General features: G+C 36.2%; 1 protein-coding gene across 2 annotated transcripts in view; it reads right to left on the bottom strand.

Moving 5' to 3' along the window:
- The window catches only part of TTC27 (tetratricopeptide repeat domain 27), a 142,282-nt gene that overhangs the window by 104,846 nt on the left and 15,462 nt on the right, over positions 1-21,974 (bottom strand). For both annotated transcript variants that reach the window (XM_069800479.1, XM_069800480.1), the window contains 5 exons: positions 19,953-20,093; positions 17,100-17,202; positions 11,874-12,038; positions 7,725-7,861; positions 2,645-2,757 (listed from right to left, as the gene is read on the bottom strand). In XM_069800479.1, coding sequence (XP_069656580.1) covers positions 2,645-2,757; positions 7,725-7,861; positions 11,874-12,038; positions 17,100-17,202; positions 19,953-20,093 — 659 coding nt within the window. The remainder of the gene's footprint in view (positions 1-2,644; positions 2,758-7,724; positions 7,862-11,873; positions 12,039-17,099; positions 17,203-19,952; positions 20,094-21,974) is intronic.

Here is a 21,974-nt window from a genome sequence, read left to right on the forward strand (position 1 = left end):
TGAGTCAGTGTGAAAGACTGAAAGTCACTGGGCCAAGAACATATGTCAACCCACTGTTCACTCCACTTCTTTGTCCTCAGACTGGATGTAGATGTGGCCTTGAATAGAAAACAAGTTTAAGACTTGGGGAATAAAGAAAATACAAAGCCACAGTACGTATTCCACTCATGAATTCCTGATTACAGTGGATGGGCTGAATGGTTAAAGGCCATAGCTGAAACCACAGACATGCAACTTCACATTTGACTTCAACTATATAGCCAAGCAAGTGTCTGGCCCTTCAAAAAGCTACAGTCTGAGAAATGGGCATATGAAAGGAAACAATCTTCTCTCCACTAATGATTTCCACTGCACTTTATGGGACAAGAAAGGGAAAAATAACTGAAAATTTTGGCAAGTGGGGAAAGAGGGGAGAGAAATATAATGTGTGCTACAAAACAAGCAAAAAGCCCCCCACCACAAAGAAAATACTTCCAAATGCTGGGTTGTTAGCTTATGCCATTGAATCGTCTCACTAGCCTTTTGCTGGCCTACTATTGCTGTCTCTCTATCACAAAGATAGATCTTGTAACATCCATGTGCCCCTGCACAGGAAACACTGGTCTGAGACTTGGGAACTAGGATTCATTTATTGTTCACCTCCTGCCCTTCTTCTGGCTTGGGCAAGATATTTCAGCAGTACTGCAGATTCCACCATTTTGCAGCTCAGATCAGAAAAGGGCTTTGAGAGGTATAAATGATGATTACTTGTATTGGGTTTGCATGGCAAGGTTGGGGTGGGGGGGGGAGCTACAGGAGTGGCTTCTGTGAGAAGCTGCTAGAAGCTTCCCCTGTGTCCGACAGAGCCAATGCCAGCCGGCTCCAAGAGGGACCCGCCGCTGGCAAAGGCCGAGCCAATAAGTGACAGTGGTAGCGCCTCTGGGATGACATATTTAAGAAGGGAAAAAAAGTTGCTGCGACACAGAAACTGCAGCCAGAGAGAGGAGGGAGAACACGTGAGAGAAACAACCCTGCAGACCTCCAGGTCAGTGAAGAAGGAGGGGGAGGAGGTGCTCCAGGCGCTGAAGCAGAGATTCCCCTGCAGCCCGTGGGGAAGACCATGGTGAGGCAGGCTGTCCCCCAGCCCAGGGAGGTCCACAGTGGAGCAGATATCCACCTGCAGCCCGCGGAAGTCCCCACGCCAGAGCAGGTGAGTGCCCGAAGGAGGCTGTGACCCCGTGGGAAGCCCGTGCTGGAGCAGGGTCCTGGCAGGACCTGCGGACCCGCGGAGAGAGCAGCCCATGCTGGAGCAGGTTTTCTGGCAGGACTTGTGAACCCACGGGGGACCCACGCTGGAGCAGCCTGTGCCTGAAGGACTGCACCCTGTGGAAGGGACCCATGTTGGAGCAGCCTGTGAAGAACTGCAGCCTGTGGGAAGGACTCATGTTGGAGAAGTCTGTGGAGGACTGCCTCCTGTGGGAGGGACCCCACGCTGGAGCAGGGGAAGAGTGTGAGGAGTCCTGCCTCTGAGGAGGAAGGAGCAGCAGAAACGATGTGTGATGAACTGACCGCAACCCCCATTCCCCATCCTCCTGTGCTGCTGGCGGGGGGGTAGGTAGAGAATCTGGGAGTGAAGCAGTGCCCAGGAAGAATGAGGGGTGGGGGGAAGGTGTTTTAAGATTTGGGTTTATTTCTCATTACCCTACTCTGATTGGATTGGTAATAAATTAAATTAATTTTCCCCAAGTCGAGTCTGTTTTGCCTGTGACGGTAATTGGTGAGTGATCTCTCCCTGCCCTTATCTCGACCCACAAGCCTTTCATTATATTTTCTCTCCCCTGTGTAGCTGAGGGGGGGCGGTGATAGAGCAGCTTTGGTGGGCACCTGGCATTCAGTCAGGGTCAACCCACCACAATACTGCATCAACATCATCATTTTTACTTTGACATACTAACACTTCTGAAACAAATCACACACAAAATATTGTGTGATAACTATCATTTGCTAAATGACACTACGTCATAGAAAAAGTATTTTTCTATTAGAAAATAAGGCTATTCATTAGCAGCCAGCTTATGATCCTCAAATCTCAAGCTGCTTTTTGCTCTTCTGTGCCATTTCTAACACCCATGTAGCACATAATTTCTGAAAGCCAGGAAAAGAAAAAAAAACTTAGGTGCAAACCACAAGGACTTTTTACTATAGCTTATATCTAGCAATGGACACTGTGAATTTATACAAGTATTCCCATTGCACTGAACAGCAGGACAGCTTTTTGCTTGAAAGACATGGTTGATCCGCATAGTAAGCTGACCATTGCAGACCCTGAAATATGTTTTCAAAATTTACCAGTGTTATCACTGTATGGTAGCTAATGCCACCTGACATTTGAAACATGATTAATCTGAGACACAAAGAACAAGATGATCTTCCAGGATAAAAGAACAATGTAGCAATTAATGAAACATTGCTGAAATTCTGAACTGGACACTAACGTTCACTCTGAGGTAACTGAAAATGCTATCCATGTATAATGCAAATCTTTTAGCATTTTAGCCAGGCTATGTAAGGAAGGAAAAAAAGTCCCATCAACTCACCACTTCATTATTTCATTATCACAATGATTCATGCAGTATTATTTTTAAGTAATTGTGAACTAACTTACCATATTCCAAGGATTACAGCAAGCTCTTCGGCACACAAATCAGGCACCTTGTACTGATCAGCATCTGCTAATTTCATCTCATTAAGCAGTGTATCATCATTTAAATCATAATTCTGTTGGAGGAGAAAAAAATATTTTAAAATAGATAGAAACAGTTGCAGAGAAATTTATGCCTTCAAAGTATGAAAAGATATAGACTTGCTTGAAAAAGGATAATACAAACGACACAATGGAAAGCAATTTACCATGATTATGATAGAATAACTGACTAAGCCAGCAGAAGGAATCATCATCCAAACTACTTTTGCTACGAGTATACTGGTTGTCATGCAGGAGGAAGAGCAATCAGAGCAACTTTAAGGTTACCTGAATATTGATTTTCTACTTAAATAAGGGCTGAAGGGAATTTTCCTTCTAAAATTGTTGCTCATAGTATTATCAACAATTTCCTCCTCTATTTCATATATAATACATACAGACAAGCTAAACCAGATTAGTTTTAAATGCCTTCCTAACATGCAGGTTTTCAGGCTAGTGACCATGGACCTCTAGGAATGTATGGATTTCTTTTTAAGTATCAGCAAAGTGCAACTAAGGAAAGATGCCTTCTGCCAGTACAGTTAAATTCCTTATACAGGGAACTGGTCCTCCTCTTTTTTCCTTGTTTTTTTTTCTTTTCTTTTTTTTTTTTTTTTAAAGGAGTTGTACAAATTAATGAAACATAGATTGAAAAAAAACCCACTGAGGCAGCACCTCCAGGTACTTCGTCCTGGTATTGTGGTTTAACTCCAGCCAGCAGCTAAGCACCACGGAGCCACTTGCTCACTTCCCCCCTACCCAGTGGGATGAGGGAAGAGAATCAGGGGAAAAAAAGTAAAACCCATGGGTTGAGATAAGAACAGTTTAGTAGAACAGAAAGGAAGAAACTAAAAATGATAAGAATAACAATAATAAAATGACAATAATAATAATAAAAGCATTAGAATATACAATACAAGTGATTCCCAAAGCAAATGCTCACCACCCGCTGACTGATACCCAGTTAGTTCCCGAGCAGCGATCCACCTCCCCAGGCCAACTCCCCCCAGTTTATATACTAGACATGACATCAACATGGTATGGACTATATCCCTTTGGCCAGTTTGGGTTAGCTATCCTGGCCTTGTCCCCTCCCAAATTCTTGTGACCTTCCAGCCTTCTTGCTGGCTGGGCATGAGAAGCTGAAAAATCCTTACTTAGTCTAAACATTACTTAGCAACAACTGAAAACATCAGCATGTTACCAACATTATTCTCATACTAAATCCAAGACATAACACTATACCAGCTACTAGAAAGAAAATTAACTCTATCCCAGCTGAAATGAGGACACCTGGTAAAGGCAAGAAGGGGTATTCTGAAAGGTTTGCTGCTGGAGAAGTACTTGTGACTTTCCATCAAATTTCCTCTGGAACGTATTGTTTAAGGAGTATTCAGTTTAACTTTTACAAACAAGCATGCTACCTGAAGTTCATTGTCTGTCATTTAACTTAAAGAAGAAAGTCATATAATCTGTGGCTGAAAAGTATAAATTACTATGTTTATAGAATTTGCATTTGTTTGCAAACAACAAAAGATTCCTTTGGCTGCAAGCAAGGAGGAGGTAGCTGTAATACTATTTCTCCTTCCCTTGAAAAAAACCCAAAACTAACAAAAAAACCAGTCCTTAAAACTAATTCTTGTACTACTGGGTTTTAGCTACCAGTAGTATTTTTTATAATCTATTAAAAACAGAAAATGGATTTATATTAACAGTTTTTGAACTTCCTATTTGTTTCTCTTCTATGTCCTAGTAATAGCTGTTTCCAATGAATATAATATCTTCCATTGGCAAGGTCAACATGAGGGTCCACAGAAGAACAAAAAGTGAACAGGAATGCTTTGAAGTGGGTTATCTTCATTCATTGACAGTATTTTATCACTATATAAATGAAACTAAACTGTGATTTGACAGCAAATGTGAAGAAAATAAGTTTATTTTATTTAAGGGGATAATGAAGATATTCCCACTCTTGAAGGCATATTTAATACCATCATTTTCTTCTCTTACTACATTAGCATATATAAGGATTATCTACCACTTCCAGATGAAAATTATTTTAGAACACAGCACTATGCTAGTATAATGATACCACTTCATTAGATGTAACATAAATTACAATTTAATTTATAAGGCAATTAGTTAAAAATTTCCAGCTTCTGGTCTACATAATCTTTAAAATCTAGTCTGTATAAACAATACTGATTGCTTTAACTTCACTATGAATATTGATCAACTGAACTGCACTGCAAGTGTACGCTAGAGTTTTAAAAGAAATTCCTCATTCCCTCAAAACAAAAACAGCTCTGAATTTTTTAAAACTAATCAAACTATTTTAAAAAACTACTTCATATCAAGAGTCCTTATGCATCACCTCAAGCCTGAGATGACAGGTCACAGAAACTGACCTGTGAGCAAAGCTTTGAATTTACAATCTCAAATATTTATTTTGAAATGCAAATAGTTTTCCTTCTAGTGCCATTTGAGAGAACAGATAACATAATTGCTCAGCACCAGAGGGAAGCAGGAAGTGCTTGACAAGAAATCAGCCCAGGTACCAGTCCAACAATTGGTCACATTGCTGTACGGGTTGTATTTTTAATGGAATTAAATTACTGACTGCTTAATTGCAAAATAACATGTTCAATCTTCTTACTGAACAATAATAGGGGGAAAACTTTAAGACCATACAAATAAGCACTCCAAAGAAGATGAAAATTAGGCGTGACCAGTCTCAACTTGACCTTTATACATACTGGCAGAGTATAGTTCTCTTAAGAAATCTTCCACTCATCCAGAACAATTCCTATCTTTAGACAAATAGAGTATTTTCCTTTATCTGTGGATGGCAGATGTAAAATCAGAACACTTGAGAGGTGTGATCGCAGCATGATCACAGGCCTTTTAGCTTTCTATACGTATACATTAATTCTGTGGAGATTCTCAGCACCTCTCAAGACTTAGCTTCTATGCATTTGCCATGAATAGTCTTTTAAAAGTATACAAGATACACCAAGCATCTGTCCTAAACTTAGACAGAGATGCAATGATGTTGTTGGTAGTTTTTGGCAGATGAAGAATAGCATTAATTCCAATTTTAGCTAAAAGAACTTCAAAATACACCCAAGTCTGTCAAATTTGAGACCAGACCTGGCAAAAGAAACACTAGGACTCAATATTAAGTTAAGACTGACAAATTACATGAATAAGTTGTATTTTGGTACTACATTATCAATAAAGACATGCTAGAAAAAGGGGAAAAACCCCAAACCTTTAACTGGTAATTCAACACAAACATGAACTGGAGAGTCTACTTAGTCAAGCCTGGTCTAATATCTGTGACAGAACACTCACACATGATGTTAATAAAATATCTGAACTTCAAATACCCCAGGTCTTCCTCAAAGCGGCACATGGTTCTATTAATACTATTTTCTAGAACATCTGACGCGCACAAAATGCAGAAATAAAAGGTTCTGATTTTTAATTTTTTTTTTCCCCAGAAGTGGACTGTTGGAACAGAATGGCTAACTTTCCTTAATAGGCAGCCCGAGTAACGTATGACAGATTTATGCGACACAGTTGCTCAGACTTGCACAAAATTCAACACCCTCCCTATAGCCAAACCCTCTCAAGTCCTTTCTAGCATCACATTTTTACTTTTCAGTAAGAGCAGACCTGCTTACTTTCTCTGGCATTATTTTCAAGATACATTCAGTAAAATTTTAGTAGGAAACTGTGGCTAACATAAGCATGACTAATTTTTAAAGGTTCCAAACACGCCAATTTTCTTTCTCAAACTCTCTGCTAAACTTACTTCAGTATCTTTGGGTCTGTTCACTAAAAGGGCATATGCATACAGTATTTTATTGGCAAGGATAACATATCTCATTCCAGGTTACACCTAGAGCCTAAAACAGTGTTCCCTTTTTTACTGAGATGATGTCATTATTTTATTCCAAACTAAAGTACTTATCAGATATAGACTACAAAGGCAAATTCTTCAGAAAGTTGCAAATAACTGGAAAAAATAGTCAAACAATATCCCAGTTACGGACTCTCTGAGAACAATGCATCCTCTAATTTAGTTCTAGGTAAGTTGTACTTGAAGTCTACAACTAAGCCTGACACTCACCAAGTGGCCTCCCCTGAGCTCTCACTATCCTTAAATGGGTTGCTATACATCGTTCTAAGTTGTGACATGTATGCAGTCAATCTCTTTTCATCAAATCAAATACAACACTAATGACATAGTAATGGACAAACAAAAAAAGCTAGGATAGTCTCCTAAGATATTTGTGGTTCAATTTAGAAATAGAGAAGTATTGTCAAATTCTTTTACTTAAGATCCCTGCTTCACCTGGAAGTCTATCAAGGCATAACCTTTATTGATAAAAGCTCTCCAACTTGAAGGATAAATCTTGGACCATAATGCCTCAATTTATCTCTGGCTTCTTTAGGAAGTTGAAATAACTTTAAATCCCAACCAGAACTTCTCCTCATGAAGGCAAAATGCCATCCTGAAACAATTCAGTGGTTGTTGAACAAATTGAATTCATCATGCACACCCTTAGGACCAGTAGGGCCAAGTCACATAATTCATGTCAGTAGGAATACCTAGACCAATTTCCTATCTTCACACTGTTACTAAACATGTTTGTGCATTTCTCTGATGCCTTGCAGAATATTTTGAAATCTGTCTCACCTGTTCTCCTAACTTCATCATTCTTAGGCACTAGAAATTAATACATAAACTGTAGATCACATTTGCAAACAGCTTTTACTTGAGTAGCCACATCTGTCTTGCAGACAGTCATATGTTGTTTTACCCCATGTTCTTTACTATTAGGCAAACAACTGCCCCACATCTTTTCCAAAATCTTTCAGAAATCATAATTAAGTTTCTCCTAGGCACCACATGCTTTTCCCTTGCAGACACCCAAGAAAAGGTTCAGAACATTTTCATTTCAAGAAATTAAACCAGTTTTTGTCAAATACATACCATTGTTAAGTTTTCTAGAGGTGTTGGAGCTGGACTTAGTTCATTGTGAGGAAGGAGGAATTCATCTGTTCTTTGGACATCCAAAATAAGCTGTGCAACATATTTTTCCTGAAATCGTGTTCTCTTCCCCAAAGCACCTATAGAAAATTAATATAAGTTTATATTAATGAACACTAAAACCAAGTATTCCATCATATACTAGAAAGTTACTCACAAAAAAAGCAAAATAGAAAGAGAAACACACTGAGAATTAACCTACGAAATTTAGCAGTCATTTCACTCTGCTCGATCTGTTTGCAGCAAACTATATGCATTCTTACTGCTAGCTATGACATGCAAAAGAAATATACATTACAAACATACAAACACAGCCAGATAGGTCTTGCAAAGCCACTTTTCAGTAAATTCCCCATAACCCACCATATTGTCTCTTGAAAACTCACAGTCATCAAGTTTCATCAGTTCCCTACTTATTCCCTAGCAATAAACCACAAACAACTGTTCGATTTGCCTGCTAAAAGTTAATGACAACATAGAGACATTTAGGCAAATGAAAAACCTGTAATATCTTACAGGCCATCATTTTAAATATTTCAGATCTTCATTTGAAGACTTAGGTCTATGAAGAGGGATCACAGACATGACATTACCATAATACAACACATAAGATACTGTAAAAGTAACATGGGAGAGCGTGAAACAGCAAACCAATAAAGGCTGACCACTGAATTAATCAATATTCAGAACGCACAATGTGAAATTCCTGTGTTGTTTCTTCAGTTCTTTATTTGACCCTCAGACAACTTTTACTAGTTATCAATGTGGCAATTGACATTTATACCAAATTGAAAAGAAAAACATGTCTGTTCTTCCTCAAACAGGCTTCCTCAACCTGTTTGCAAGCTGCAATCAGAAATCATAGAACAATTTCAGGACAGTAACTTCAAATAACACAATCCTAACCAGAGTCAAAATGGAGCTAAAAATTACTCTATAAAATTTGGAGGTTTGCTTACTTAGTATTAGTATGATACAATGCTCAGATAATGTGAAATGTGAAAGTCAAATAACAGAAACAGAGGACTGAATGCTGATCCACTGCTGCTTTTGCAGAACCAGTTAAGATTAAGTTGTTAATTTCATTATCATTTTGAACATTTTGCAGGGCATAAAAATCTTTGAGGTAAAGATGACTGGCTGCTCATGTGACAAAGGTGTGAGGATGAGGCCACTGTCAGTAATAATCACCTGGCACAGGCACTGAAATAGCACTCACTCCCTTTTCTTCCTGGAGGTGGAAAAAGAGCAGTAGGGAAACCAGATATTAAACTGATTTCTCCTTTCCTCCAATCATCCCTTTTAATGGGAAAGGCCTGTGTTAAGAGTTTATGAAAAAAATGAAAAAGGTTCTAAAAATACCACCTTAAAAATCACAAGGCACACTGCAGAGAAGAGAGACATGCAGAGAGAAATACTGGATAATGATTCATACCAATTTTACACAGTAGCACTCAATTTCCAATTTTAATAATGCTTGAAAACCATTATGCTGTAATTCACTTCCTATTATGCCTTACTGCTTAAACAGCTGAATAAAACATTTGCAAAGCTATGCTGGTTACTGAGAAATTTACTTGCTACCACCCAGAAACTGATTTTTTTATGCTCTGAGATGCACACACCCCCTACCCCATTTTTTAAAGCAAAGAATTCCTTGCTATTACAGGGACAAAACATAATCATTTTTATTTGGAAAATATATATCATATGTGTTTAAGCTGGGGGAACAGTTTGCTTGCTTTATACCACCATAAATCCTCAGAAAAAGAGATGGAATCTACACAGAGACTTTACTTTCTGTTCCATATTAGAAGTTCCCAGGGATGCATTACTGGGCATGAAAACAATAAGCAGACAATATGCAGATCTCAGAGTTCAGCATTATTAATCTTCTAAGTTTATTTTGGATTACTAACCTTCATTTTAGTAAATTTATATGTAAGAAGGACCACAGTCTTCTCTTTTACTGGAAATTGTTTTGTGGAGTTATTGATGGTTGTGACTCATTGTGAGGGATATAAGGATGCTTTTTAATAAATGATGAATACAGCACAGACCTGGATTAATGGGACTTAAAAAAGGATACAACCCAAAACAAGTATGATTTATTCACACATTTCTAAAATAAGTTTGGAAAATATTGGTTCTAAATTCTCTCTTTAAGAACAGCGTAAGTTTCCATGCTGTCATAAAATGTTCAACTAGTAAGGATTACAACCATTAAGGAATAAAAACCTATTAAAATCCATTCCTAAAAAGGAAATCCCTTCCAAAAGCCTTAAAAATGTCTTTGCTAGAGGTTGAATTTTTACACTAAAGCAAAGTCTTTTTTGATGATGTAACATTCCTTCCATTTAGCCAAAACATGCATGTCAAATGAATTTGTCTAGAATGCCAATAATTCCCACACATTCAGTTTAGTTCATTTGCCTTCAGGTTAGACATCCTTCATAACTATTCTAATAGATTTATGGAGATAAACCACAGAACTTTTAGGAGTTTCACAACATTTTTCCAAGAGACTATATCATCAGAGTCTCCCTCTGGGACTAGCATAACCTCTTGGTAAAGAAATAAAAAAAAAAACCAAAAAAAACCCATAAAATTCCACTGCATCCAAACTTTTTTTTTTTTCCCCTCCAAACAGCAGGTTTTTTCCTAGGTTAGATTTAAGGAAATTATTAATCCAAAATCTAAAGGTCTCCTTTAAAGGGAAAAAACTTCCAATACATAGCTGTAAATTTAGTAATATCTGTGAGTAGCCACCTGCCATTTTGATTTTACTTGTTCTTAGTTAATTAAATTTTTATAGCTTGAGCATCATCACAGGCACTGATGCTTTTAATAATAAACAAGAAAAATTTACATTAATTTTAAACAAAACCACCCTATAATATCAAGTTTGCAGTACATGCCACACATGGAACTTGTCACAAATACAGTATATGTTGTGCATTGGAAAAAAGGGTAGGATCAACTGAAACACATGGAACTCTTTAAACAAATATATGGAAATTTCTCCTATGTTTTAAGCAGATACCACTGAATATGATCAATTCATAGTTGTGCAAAAACATTATGCCACAAGATTTTCATTACAGATTTTTCAAAGTAAACCTTTAAAACCTTTGAAAAAGTGAGCATGGAGTTCCACAAAAGTTGCTTGTGGTTTGTTTTTTTGGGGAGTTTTTTGTTGGTTTTTTTTAAAATATTAAACTGACTCAGGATATAAGCAGGGGTAGGTGCAGCTCCAATATAAATATAAAGGAACAGCTAGCCTTGTGACATACAGTGGTATAATAGGATAGGAAAAGAGGCTGCAAGTTTCAGTTCCTTACTCCTTTCCACTAATAAGTCTATAGAAAACACCTACATAAAGGTTTTTGCATTTCTACTCAGGCACAACCGCAAGTTCTTACACAGAAGAAGTGTGCATTTTATGTAATTTTGATTACCTAGCAGGACCAGCTAGACCAGTCCCATACATGTAATTTTAAATGAAGTTACAAGTGCAGCAATCTGACCTTCCTGACTCCAAAGAATAGGTTCTGAAAGGATAATTATAAAGTCTCCATAGTGATTGAAGCTTTGATATTTCTGTTCATCAGAAATTTGACTTTTCTACTTATTTCCTACGATGATAACAGTCCTGGAAGTGACTTTTAAATGCTATTTACATGGAGTAGATCTAGGCATAAAAGGTGAAAAACTGCATCAAATCATCATGCAGACTTCTTTATAAGTGCCTCCAAATAAACAAAAATATTCATCATGACACCAACTAGTTTCAGAAGTCCTGTAACACAGACAACTAGACCTAGAATTTTATATGAAACACGAGAAGGAAGGATCATAATACTACACCTGCTCAGACCCGCATATTAGGGATGATACTATAACCAGATGGTATATTTCTCTTCCCTTTTCTAAGCAATGCTAATTCTTAGAAGACAAGTAAGTCCGACCAGTTAAAAGTAAAGATCGTTCAAAATATAGTTCTTTTACTTCGGTACATAAAAAACCCCCAACAAATCGTAGGGTAGCTTGGTCCAACCAACCATCCTCATAGACTGTACAAGCAAAACTTACCTGTCAGATTAATCTGCAGTTTTGTTATGTCTTTAGCTGCACTGAAACATTGTTTAGCTTTTTTATACTCATAGTAATACAAAAATGTATAGGCAGACTCAAGATGGAACTGAACTGCTAAGTGCCAGCCTTCACCACCTGTGAACAAAGTTTCTGCTTCTGTCACTGCAAATTAAGAAAAAGAAAAGCTATCAGGATGCAGTCCAGGAGAATGACATTTTTAAAATACATTTAAAACACCAGGAGAGAAAGAGTTATGCTTAAAGCAAACCTGTTGTTCTTCACATCTCCACACATGTAAAATCCACAGTCAGTGTATAAAAGATATGCACTACTTAAAGTATTTTTCAAGTTTTGTATCAAAGGATTACTACTAGAACAAAGAAAAGTTTATGTTTTTTCTTATATTTTACAGCAAAGCTAAATTGGGATATATTATTCTTGCAGGAATTAAACAACTGTCTTGGACCTGCTAAAGAACATAGGAACTCAGAATACAGGATACTGAGGTAATATCCTCAAGTAGCAGGTTTCAAATGAGAAAAAGCTTCACCAGCAGACTGAGCACTGAATGGGGACTTAGGATTCTTTAGGGGTTTTTGTTTGTTTGTGGGTGGGTTTTTTCTTTTTTTTTTTTTTTTTAAATAATTACTGATTCGCTGAGTGATAATGATCATGCTCTTCATCTGAACAGGAGAAAATACCTTTGTAAATAAAACTGAAATCTTTAGGAAAGAAGACTTGATACTTTTTCATCCAGCATAGAAGCATTTGTATTTCTTATATTTAAATTCTACCTATAAAAATACAGTAAATGACAAAAGAATATTCTTGCATAGTAAAATACAGACCATTAAGTTGAAATCAATCCCTGTGAATTATTTTTAGATGTAAACTTTTTTTGCTTTGGGCTTTATTTTACCAGAAGGTATTTACATAATAGAATTCTTTCAAAACTCACAGCATCACAGTACCTAAAAAGACCAGCACCCAAGATTAACACAGATGCTATGTTACTTAACGGATGCTTAATTTTTCAAACACGCTCTATTAAGATCAGTAAAAAGTCTTACTATATGAAAAACTAGTATCATCAAGGATTTTTTAAACATTTTTCTATGACTTCTGAATTTAGACATTGGCAGTCAACTCTAGCCTGAACATATTTATTGTTTAAACCTCCTAGGTGTTTTGGGGTTTTTTTAAGTACTTGTTAATCCTCAAAATCTTTCAATTAGTAGAGAGAGCTGCTAAGTCTGAACATATTTTTACACAGCAAGTATAACATTCTTTTTTAATTCAGAAAATAAGAATTTGCATGGTTAAAGCCTGGTTAGTAACTTAACTTTTTTCAAAGTCTGAATTTAGATATTTTGTTTAAAGAAAGCAAACTGGTAATTTAAAAATATTACTCCAATGGTTTTCAATTGAAGTAGGATAGAAAATGCACCAGATTACATCTTAATCTTTAAAAAAACAAACCCTAAAGAGACTACAACTATTTAAAAACAAAGTCTGTTCAATTTAATCACTGCTTTTAACACAAAGCCGATTTCAAACGTATCACTTCAAAACTGAGAAAGTTAGCTAAAAGTTAACCTCACGTTTAAGTAATGTCCACTCTTCATTAAGAAACAATCTGAGGCTTGAATGCTTTTGTCCATATTTATCATTAAACACATTCTCTTTTTAAAAAAAGAAAGAGAATAATGCCCACAGGACAATAAAAAACCTGTCTATCTAGCAAAAGCTTTTTTTAAAAAAAAACCAACTCTTTTTACAAAGAACAATTTCAGTAAATGATTTGGGACATTTGCCATCTTTACCTGCTTTTCATACTCTATACATATACAGTGCCACTCTGATGGTTTCCCAAAGGACAAAAATAGTATTTACACAAGAAAAAAATATAATTATTTTTTTCTATGAGGTATTATTAAAAGCACTCAAAAATTCACTAAGAATTTTATACAAATGCAAACAGATTTGCATTGACTCTTTAGCATGGCTTGAGCCACTAAATCCTGAAAGGGCCATTGTCAGTGCAACAAAGCTTATGAGATACTGAATGTGCAGGTACACATGTAGAAACCGCAAAAAACGCAACTTTCCAACTGAATGATTCTGATTCAATTACAAAGAAAAATCCAAGTTATAGTCTATAATCATACGTTACTTCTTGATTTTTCCATACCTAACAAGTTTCAATTATCTGAATATAAAATTACTTGTGCTAGAACCCTATATATACTGCTATAATGAACTAAATTGATACATCAAGAAATTATCTCACCACTACCTATCTAAATATCATTTACTTACAGTGCTAATCACAAAATTTGGGAAGTTTAGGCATTTGAGACTTCAAGGACCTTTGTGGAAAGCTTCACATCATTACTAGTATTGATTTAGCTGCACAGAAGCACCCATGTCCCAGACTTCCTTAAGACATCCTTCTGGCATCCCATACCATGTTTGGCACAGGACCAAATGGATGGGAAACGGCCCTGAGCCCTGTTGGTTTTGCACAACAGCTGCTTCAGAACAGCAGGAAATCACTGCAGCTGTCTTCTGTTCAGGTAATGATGTTAACCTTACACTTGAGAACAATATATTTTAAATAGAAAAGATCATTTCTCTTGAATTTGAATATCTTTTTCTCTAGTAATTAAGACAAAGTTTTCTAGTCAAGTTGATACAGAAAAAGCAAGTGGGTTTTTCAACCCCTAATCAAAGACTATTTAAAAGGTTTATTAAGTATTTATTTTATGGAATATGAGGGTACTTGTTTGAAATACCAGATGGCTTTAATTAGAAAGTAAATAAACTGTTAGAGGCAGCAGGCAGCAAAACCTGCCTGGAAAAACTCACTACAGATTCAAGTGTACTTGACATCACCCTCTCTGAAAACCATATCCAGGAGGAGTTTCAAAACAGGTCACTGAAAACAGACATCTTAGTACTTATATAGTATCTGTGGCTATGCAGCAGCATCCTCTACACAGATCAGGGCTGTACAAACTACTGTATGTCTACCCAGTATCATCTAGTAAATGAATTTTAATTAATTTTATGATTATGTCTCTTTCAGTTTTGTTCCAAGTTTTTAGGTATTTCCAAGAAGAAAAAGTAAGAGTCACATAAATGTGCTACAAATTTCTCTATTACAAATTTTACCTACTTAACAGAACCCAAGTGTTTTCATGTGCTCTGCATTCTCTAAAGTTAACATAATGAAACTATTCTGTCAAACAAGAATTGCAGTACTCAAATAGAACTGCAAAACCACTGGCATCCAAATATCTTTGATGCTGGGCATCTATGGAACATATACTCAGAACAACAAAAAAATTACCTAGAAATGAGAAGATGACTATTTACAGTTTCTAAGCTTTTTAAAAAAAATATTACAAACATATCTCCTTAACCTTCCTTATCAGAATGAAATACACTAGCACCACTTATTTCATAATACAAAATGTATAGATATTTTTAGGCAAATATTTAGAAAATATACAATCTAGAAGTACTGTACAATGTAACACGCAAATATTCAAAGCCTTACTATATTAAAACTAAGCAACAACAATTTTGTCTCAAAAAGCTTACCCCTAACCGTCAAACTAAGCAAAATGCCCTCTCTGGAACAGTTAACCACCTCTCTGCAACTCTGTTTTTAAAGTGGCTAGGAGAAGTAGGTGAGAGATCAGCTTTTACAACATATCCTGGAAGTCACATTTTAAGGAATTTTTATTTTCAATACAAGCATTTAAAAAGGCTAAACTTTTAAAACTAAACCCACTACACTGACAACACACATTTTTAAAGTAAAACTCAGTTTGCTATAATTTAATTTGGAAATTAAAAATGCAACTTAGATTTCATTTTTCACACCTGTTAAAGTCCAACCCCCATTCCCAGTCCTTAGCCTATAAATTAACATGACAACAAATTTATCATGATGTGCTTAAATTACACCTGTCAATTACTTTAATATGTGCATCAAATCAGCAACACTTCCAACTTTCCAAGAACTAGAAATTTTAAAATTACAGACTAAAGAATAAGTAGAATTTAATCTTAAGATTCCCATACCTGTGCAAGATAACTCTATAAGTTAGTTCAAAATTCTCTAATAAAGTATAAAAACCTCCCAAAATCTTAGTTTACATCAACTGCAACAAATCCCTTCCACTCCAGTCCTTTCAGCATCCAGTAAGAGCATTAAGTCAGTTGCTTCTTCACTGCAGAGGACCCAATAAAATCCTCTGCTTGGTTTCATTACTGTGCTAACATCTTTGTTGCCTGTTTGGAAGTTCTTCAAGGACCAAAACTCACTTCATATTTTACATATAATTTGCATGGCCTGAACCTACATATGGTTCAGATCAAAAAAGCTCCATTAAGGTGTGGTAAGAGAGGGAAGATGTGAAACTTTGGAATTTACAATTGCCGCCTTCGTCAAAATAAAACATACATGACAACTCATCTCTAAATGCAACAGAAAATTTCTTAAATGTAATTGGTTGGAAATTTCAGGTTTGTGAACTTAAATGAAGAATCTTTAGCTAACTAACTGGTGAGGGGCAAATGTACATAAAAGCTTGCCTCCTTTTTCCAGCTTTATCCATTGCTGTAGCAAATGATATTAACAGTTTACGTAAGAGTTTATTCCTCTTAGAAGAAAAGCCAAGTGATATAATTACATTTGACATTTTAACTTTCTACGTTATGCTTTTGTAAACATCAATATATATATTACATAATTCAGTTTTAACGTTGTCTATTTTCTCTACATATAATGCAGAGAGGTAACAAATTTCAAAACTTAGATGGGTATAGGGAAAACAGGAAAAAAGAAGTTTATCTTCCCCATGAAGATACAGAAGAACAAGGACATTTCCTTTTCAAACCCAAATGAGCTCAGTTAAATAAGGAATGAAAACTGTACAGAATGGCTTCAAGTGAGCTTGTGATATGTTAACAGTGCTAAGCACGGGGGAAGAAAACCTTTGTCTAGAATCACACATTCCCATTTTCATCTTAGAGGCCAGAAAATACTATGTGCCATATAAGCCCATGTCAATTTAAGTGAATTCTGTTGCCTCTCTACTATCCATAGTTACATAAGCATCTGATAAGCATCATGTTGCAAGAGTTGTGCCTACAAATTCCCCTCCCCCATGATGTCTTACAGCTGATGAAACCGAGTAATTGGAAACATACCTTGTTTTATGCAGGTCTGGGCAAGAGTAAATAGCTCAGGTGATCTCTCCTCTAACAACTGCTGGTGAATATTCACACATCTTAGAGTCCACCAAGACAAGGTCTGAAAGAAAATACAGATACTTCAAGTTAATAAAAAGTACAGATCCTTTTTGAAAAAAAAAGTAAGTGGCTTTAAAATACAGATTTTGTAATCTATTTGATTCTAATTTCTAAAAAAATATAAACCCATCCAAAATAGCTGTTTATATAAAAAGTGAGCAGTAACCTAGCATAGAGATGAACATATTCAAGCAGCTCTACAGTGCTCTAAGAGTTTGATGGGCTTTTCCTCTGTTAATTTCTCTAGCTGCTCTTTGAACCCTGCAAATCTTTACGACCACAATCTGGCACAAAACTCTGAGAAAAGAAGATAAAAGAAGTACTTCTGTGTGCTTATTTTGGAGTAGCCACTTGCTACTTTGATTTCACTCCTCCTAATTCTTGTAACAGAAAAATAAGAAAAAAAAAAAAGCTGTTTCCTACTTATCTTTTTGTGTCATATTCATGATTTTAATAGACAGCCATGATCTCAGTCTTCAGTAATATTTCCAAGTCCGATCATCTGGTGTTGCCCTTCTATGTATTTTTCCCAGTTCTGTTTAACCTTTTTTTATTTCTTCAAGAGTGGGTAAAAAGGAGACTGAGAGGTAGAAAAGGGCCAGAACTGCTCATGAGAACACCTTGCAATCACAACTGAAAGTATTCATGCTTGTACATGGAATTTCAGAAGGGCAAATACCTTACTGATCTAAGTAATCATTCTATAGCAGAGCTGAATCACAGCTGACATACCTGATTTTAGAAAGCTGGGTACACAAAAGTTCCCCAACATATCTTATCCCTCTCTAGCTGCACCAGGTGGAAATGCATGGAAAAGCTAACTGATAATATAATATTCTGTTCTCAAAATTATACTTAAAATTATAATCTCTGAACATAGGGCATACCTCTACACAGGCTCTAATGATTACTAGTTATTCTGCTACTGTTAGCATGCCAATCATTTTCTATGAAACAGATGTTTGATTGCTTCTGAGAAGCACCCATCTTCTGAACTTTTTATACAGGTATGCTTACATCAGACTGACCTAAGGGCTGTACATTATTCAAGCATAAATATCTAAACCAATCACATGTAGTTAACTGTAATGTTCCTAGAAAGGAACTATCAAAAAGAATAATAGCATCTATTTCAAAAAGCAATGAAAGATGACTTTTGATATCAAGCTGAACAGAGTAAAAGCACACAAACAACAGACTTTGCGAAGAAGGTCAAATCCCAACATTTCACCACTTATTTAGAAATCTAAAGGCAATTCAAATAAGAAGTTTCAAATTACTTCAGTTTAGCTTTATATAATGAAGTATTCATTTTCCCACACAACCAAGTATCCAGCTTAATGATACAATTTCCTGAGGCCTGATGCTTGCCACTCAGAAATGTTAGAATCAGAGAGAACCTATTTATAAAGTTTCAGGTAATCTAGCTGAGCTCTGTGCAATATTCTATCAGCAATGTTAGTTTTTTGGGAGCCAAGTTAAGAATTTTTGGATGGTTTTTAAGCATTTAATCTTCCATGTACAATAGCATTTTTAAATAAAACAGGGCTTTATTAATGCTTTAGATAATATATTTTGGAGTATTTCACCCTATTTTAAATTTATTTGCACTAATCTTAAACAAGCAAAAATATTAAGAGACTTCCTTTGAATCAAGCTGAAACAAGAGAAAAAGAATGGCAAGCTTTAATTGCTACATTGACCTGTTGATGAAAGTAGTTTTTACCAGTTGTTGCCTTTGAACTACTATCCAAACTTGATGTAGCCACAAATAATTGAACCTGCACTGGGAGAAGGCAGCCCCCCATTATGTCAGTCTGAGGGGAGGCAGCAAGGGAACTCTCTATACCAGGTACATTCACTGCCTCCCTAACTGACCCAATTGCTGAAATTCCACAGCACTCATCTGTGAATAACAGGGAAAATGATGGAAGAACTTGGCTTCCAGAAATGCAGTACAGCCAACATCTCCCACACAGTTTAATTCATCACTCATACAAAGACCCAGCTGGGAATGCATGTTGTCAGCCAAGCATAAAGAGGGACCATGTGGCATTTTGATCTCCAGCCAAATTCTGTTCAACTGGAATGCAATAAGGAGAAGTTGCTGCTGTTAAAAGTCCCCCAGCTCCAGACAGTCCTGCTACCAACCAGCCTGCTCCTAAACTACAAAGGAGGTAGTGACAAAAACCCTCTCAAGAGGAGGTTCATCATATCTTCTTGTTTTTAATGTAACAAGCACAACAAAGAATTAAGGTAGCCTCCACATGGACACCTGCAGAAGAGGTAGAAGACAATGACAAAAAAAAGAGAGGACTTCCTTGGCATCTAGAACTCATGGCTTAGAATTCATACAGTAATGGTTAACAGTATCCCAAAGCTTGTTAAAAAGGACATAATATATGTATGCTGCATTATAGGGCATATTCCCCCCACCCCCCCTAACTAATGTCACAAAATACGTGTCTTTTAAAAAAGTTGCTTCCTATTAAATTTTCTAATTTTTCCAGGAAATGAAAGCATCTTTCTTCTCTTTTAGGGAAAACAGTGAGAAAATAGCTTATCTTTAAGAAAAAAAGATACTTGTGTTTAATTATAATCACTTTGTCTGAACTGTTTCTTAGAGGGAAAAACCTCAGAGCTACAGAAAAAGAAATGGAAGTTATACAGATTCAGTGAGGTATGAAGAAAAGAATGAGAGAACCAATGAATGAGTAGCTGGCAGTCATAATCATTAGTCACATTTCTTACCTGAAGAGATGCAAGTTTGTGTCTTAAATTCACAAGGATTATCCTGGCTATAAGCAGCAAAATAGGATGAGAAGTCAAGGTATAGACTGATTCACCATCTAGAACCAGCGTCTTCAGAATAGCTGCATGCAGCATTTTTGGCTGAAAGAAGAATGAAAAAAAAAATTACAAGTTTCATGAAACCTAAGTAAGTTTATAAACAAATAATGTAATATAGAATTAGGAAAAATAACTATTCATGTATTTAAGGAAAAGTCTGCTCAAAACAATAAAATAATAATTAAAAAATCACTGTCTCTTGGAGTCTCAACGTTTTACCAAGTCATGGTGAATTCTGCCTTGTTTCTTGCTGTCCTGGTACACCATACCAACAAGATCTGAAAGACTCTGATTCTCTCCCACCTGAAATGCATATGTCCAGTTAACACTATCCCCAAACACATTCCAGTAATATAATCCTTCCCATGATCTAAGGAGAAAAGCTGCTGGTAAATCCATGCCATTCAATTTGTAATCACAGAAATAAAATAATTTGTTAATTACATTAATCCTACAGCACTCAAATACACTAGATATTCCTCCAGTGATGCCAACGCGTGTTATCTTCCTCTTTCCCCAGAGGGAGCTTCTTGCTGGAGTTGCATCAGGGCAGCAATGAGCCATTCTTCTGTTTGTCCAATAAAAACCTCTCTCTGCTTTGGATGCTTTCCTGTATGACACTCCCTACAGTAATTCTTTTACTTAATGGGCTCCAGGTAGCTCTCCAGGGAATTTGTCTCTCAGTGGTGACTGTCATCTGACAGTCACCTATTCTTCTCTCCCTTTTAATGCAATGAAAGCATTCAAGCAGTTTATCTTCAGATTCAGGGAGATGTCAGTTCATCAGTTTATTCCTGGTTCTCATATGGCAGGTTTCCTTTGCAAACTAAAAAAAGTAGGGCTTTTGTTTTCAGTTGGTATGAAAGGGGCAAAAAAAGGGAAAGGAAGGGAAAGAGAAGAAGAGAAGGTTAAATGACAGCTTGCATTGAAGTCACTTGCCTGAGAAAGATTCTTATTCAGTCTACACAACCAGGACAGAAATTATTTGAATCACATTTCAGCTTTTAAAACTACACAAATAAGGTAATTTCTAAGTTATTTGAAACTCTTTTCAATACCTTTACCAACAGGTTACATTAAAGACAGAAGTTGTTAATCTACATTGTTACCCTAGTTCACTTTTTAATGACTGAGTAATCTTCAGGCTTTTTTTTCCTCTGATTTGCTTAGGTTTCTTAATTATTTATCTTACATTAACACTGAAAATACTTTTACTTTATAGACAATGACTTAGGACTTTAAATTATTTACTCAAAGTGGAATGCTTGCATGACATCACTGCAGTCATTTCAACCCCACTATGGAAAACAAAATTTACAATAGTCTGACAAACCACTTGAGAATAAAGGAAAGAAACTGCCAACTGGAAGTATACCAGATCCCTCCTACCTCTAGGGATTCAGAAAGGAACAGCCTTACCAACATCTCTTCTCCAATTTTGAGAAAGTCATCAATCGGTACTTCTAAAGATTCATTTTTAAAATACACACACACATATATAATAGGACACAATATAATTTTCAGTTTAACTTAGAACTTTTTTTTTTTATCTGCTCCTTTTTGGTTCTTTCTATAATCAAAGTAGACTGCACTTAAAATACTCAGTGGGAAAGCAAAGAAGCCACAAGCTTTGTTACAGAACCATTTTCTAAGCCAGCCTTGCTATGCTACAGTAATCTATGCTTGTTTAAGCACCGTAGCAACCAATTAATCTCAAATTCACATTTCAAATCCTTTCACTGGAGAGCTCAGTCCAGCTAATGTAACATTACAAGGAATGTAATGAAGGAGGGAGAAGGGAGACATGTCACAGCCTTGGCAATAAACCAACAAGTCTCAGAGCCAAAGAACTGCTGTCTTGTATTTTAACAAGTCTACATTCTCTTCCATGAAGCAAATCCTATACAGGAAAGCAGACATCCT

This window comes from Haliaeetus albicilla, chromosome 13, assembly GCF_947461875.1.
Source record: "Haliaeetus albicilla chromosome 13, bHalAlb1.1, whole genome shotgun sequence".
NCBI classification, from domain to species: Eukaryota; Metazoa; Chordata; class Aves; order Accipitriformes; family Accipitridae; genus Haliaeetus; species Haliaeetus albicilla.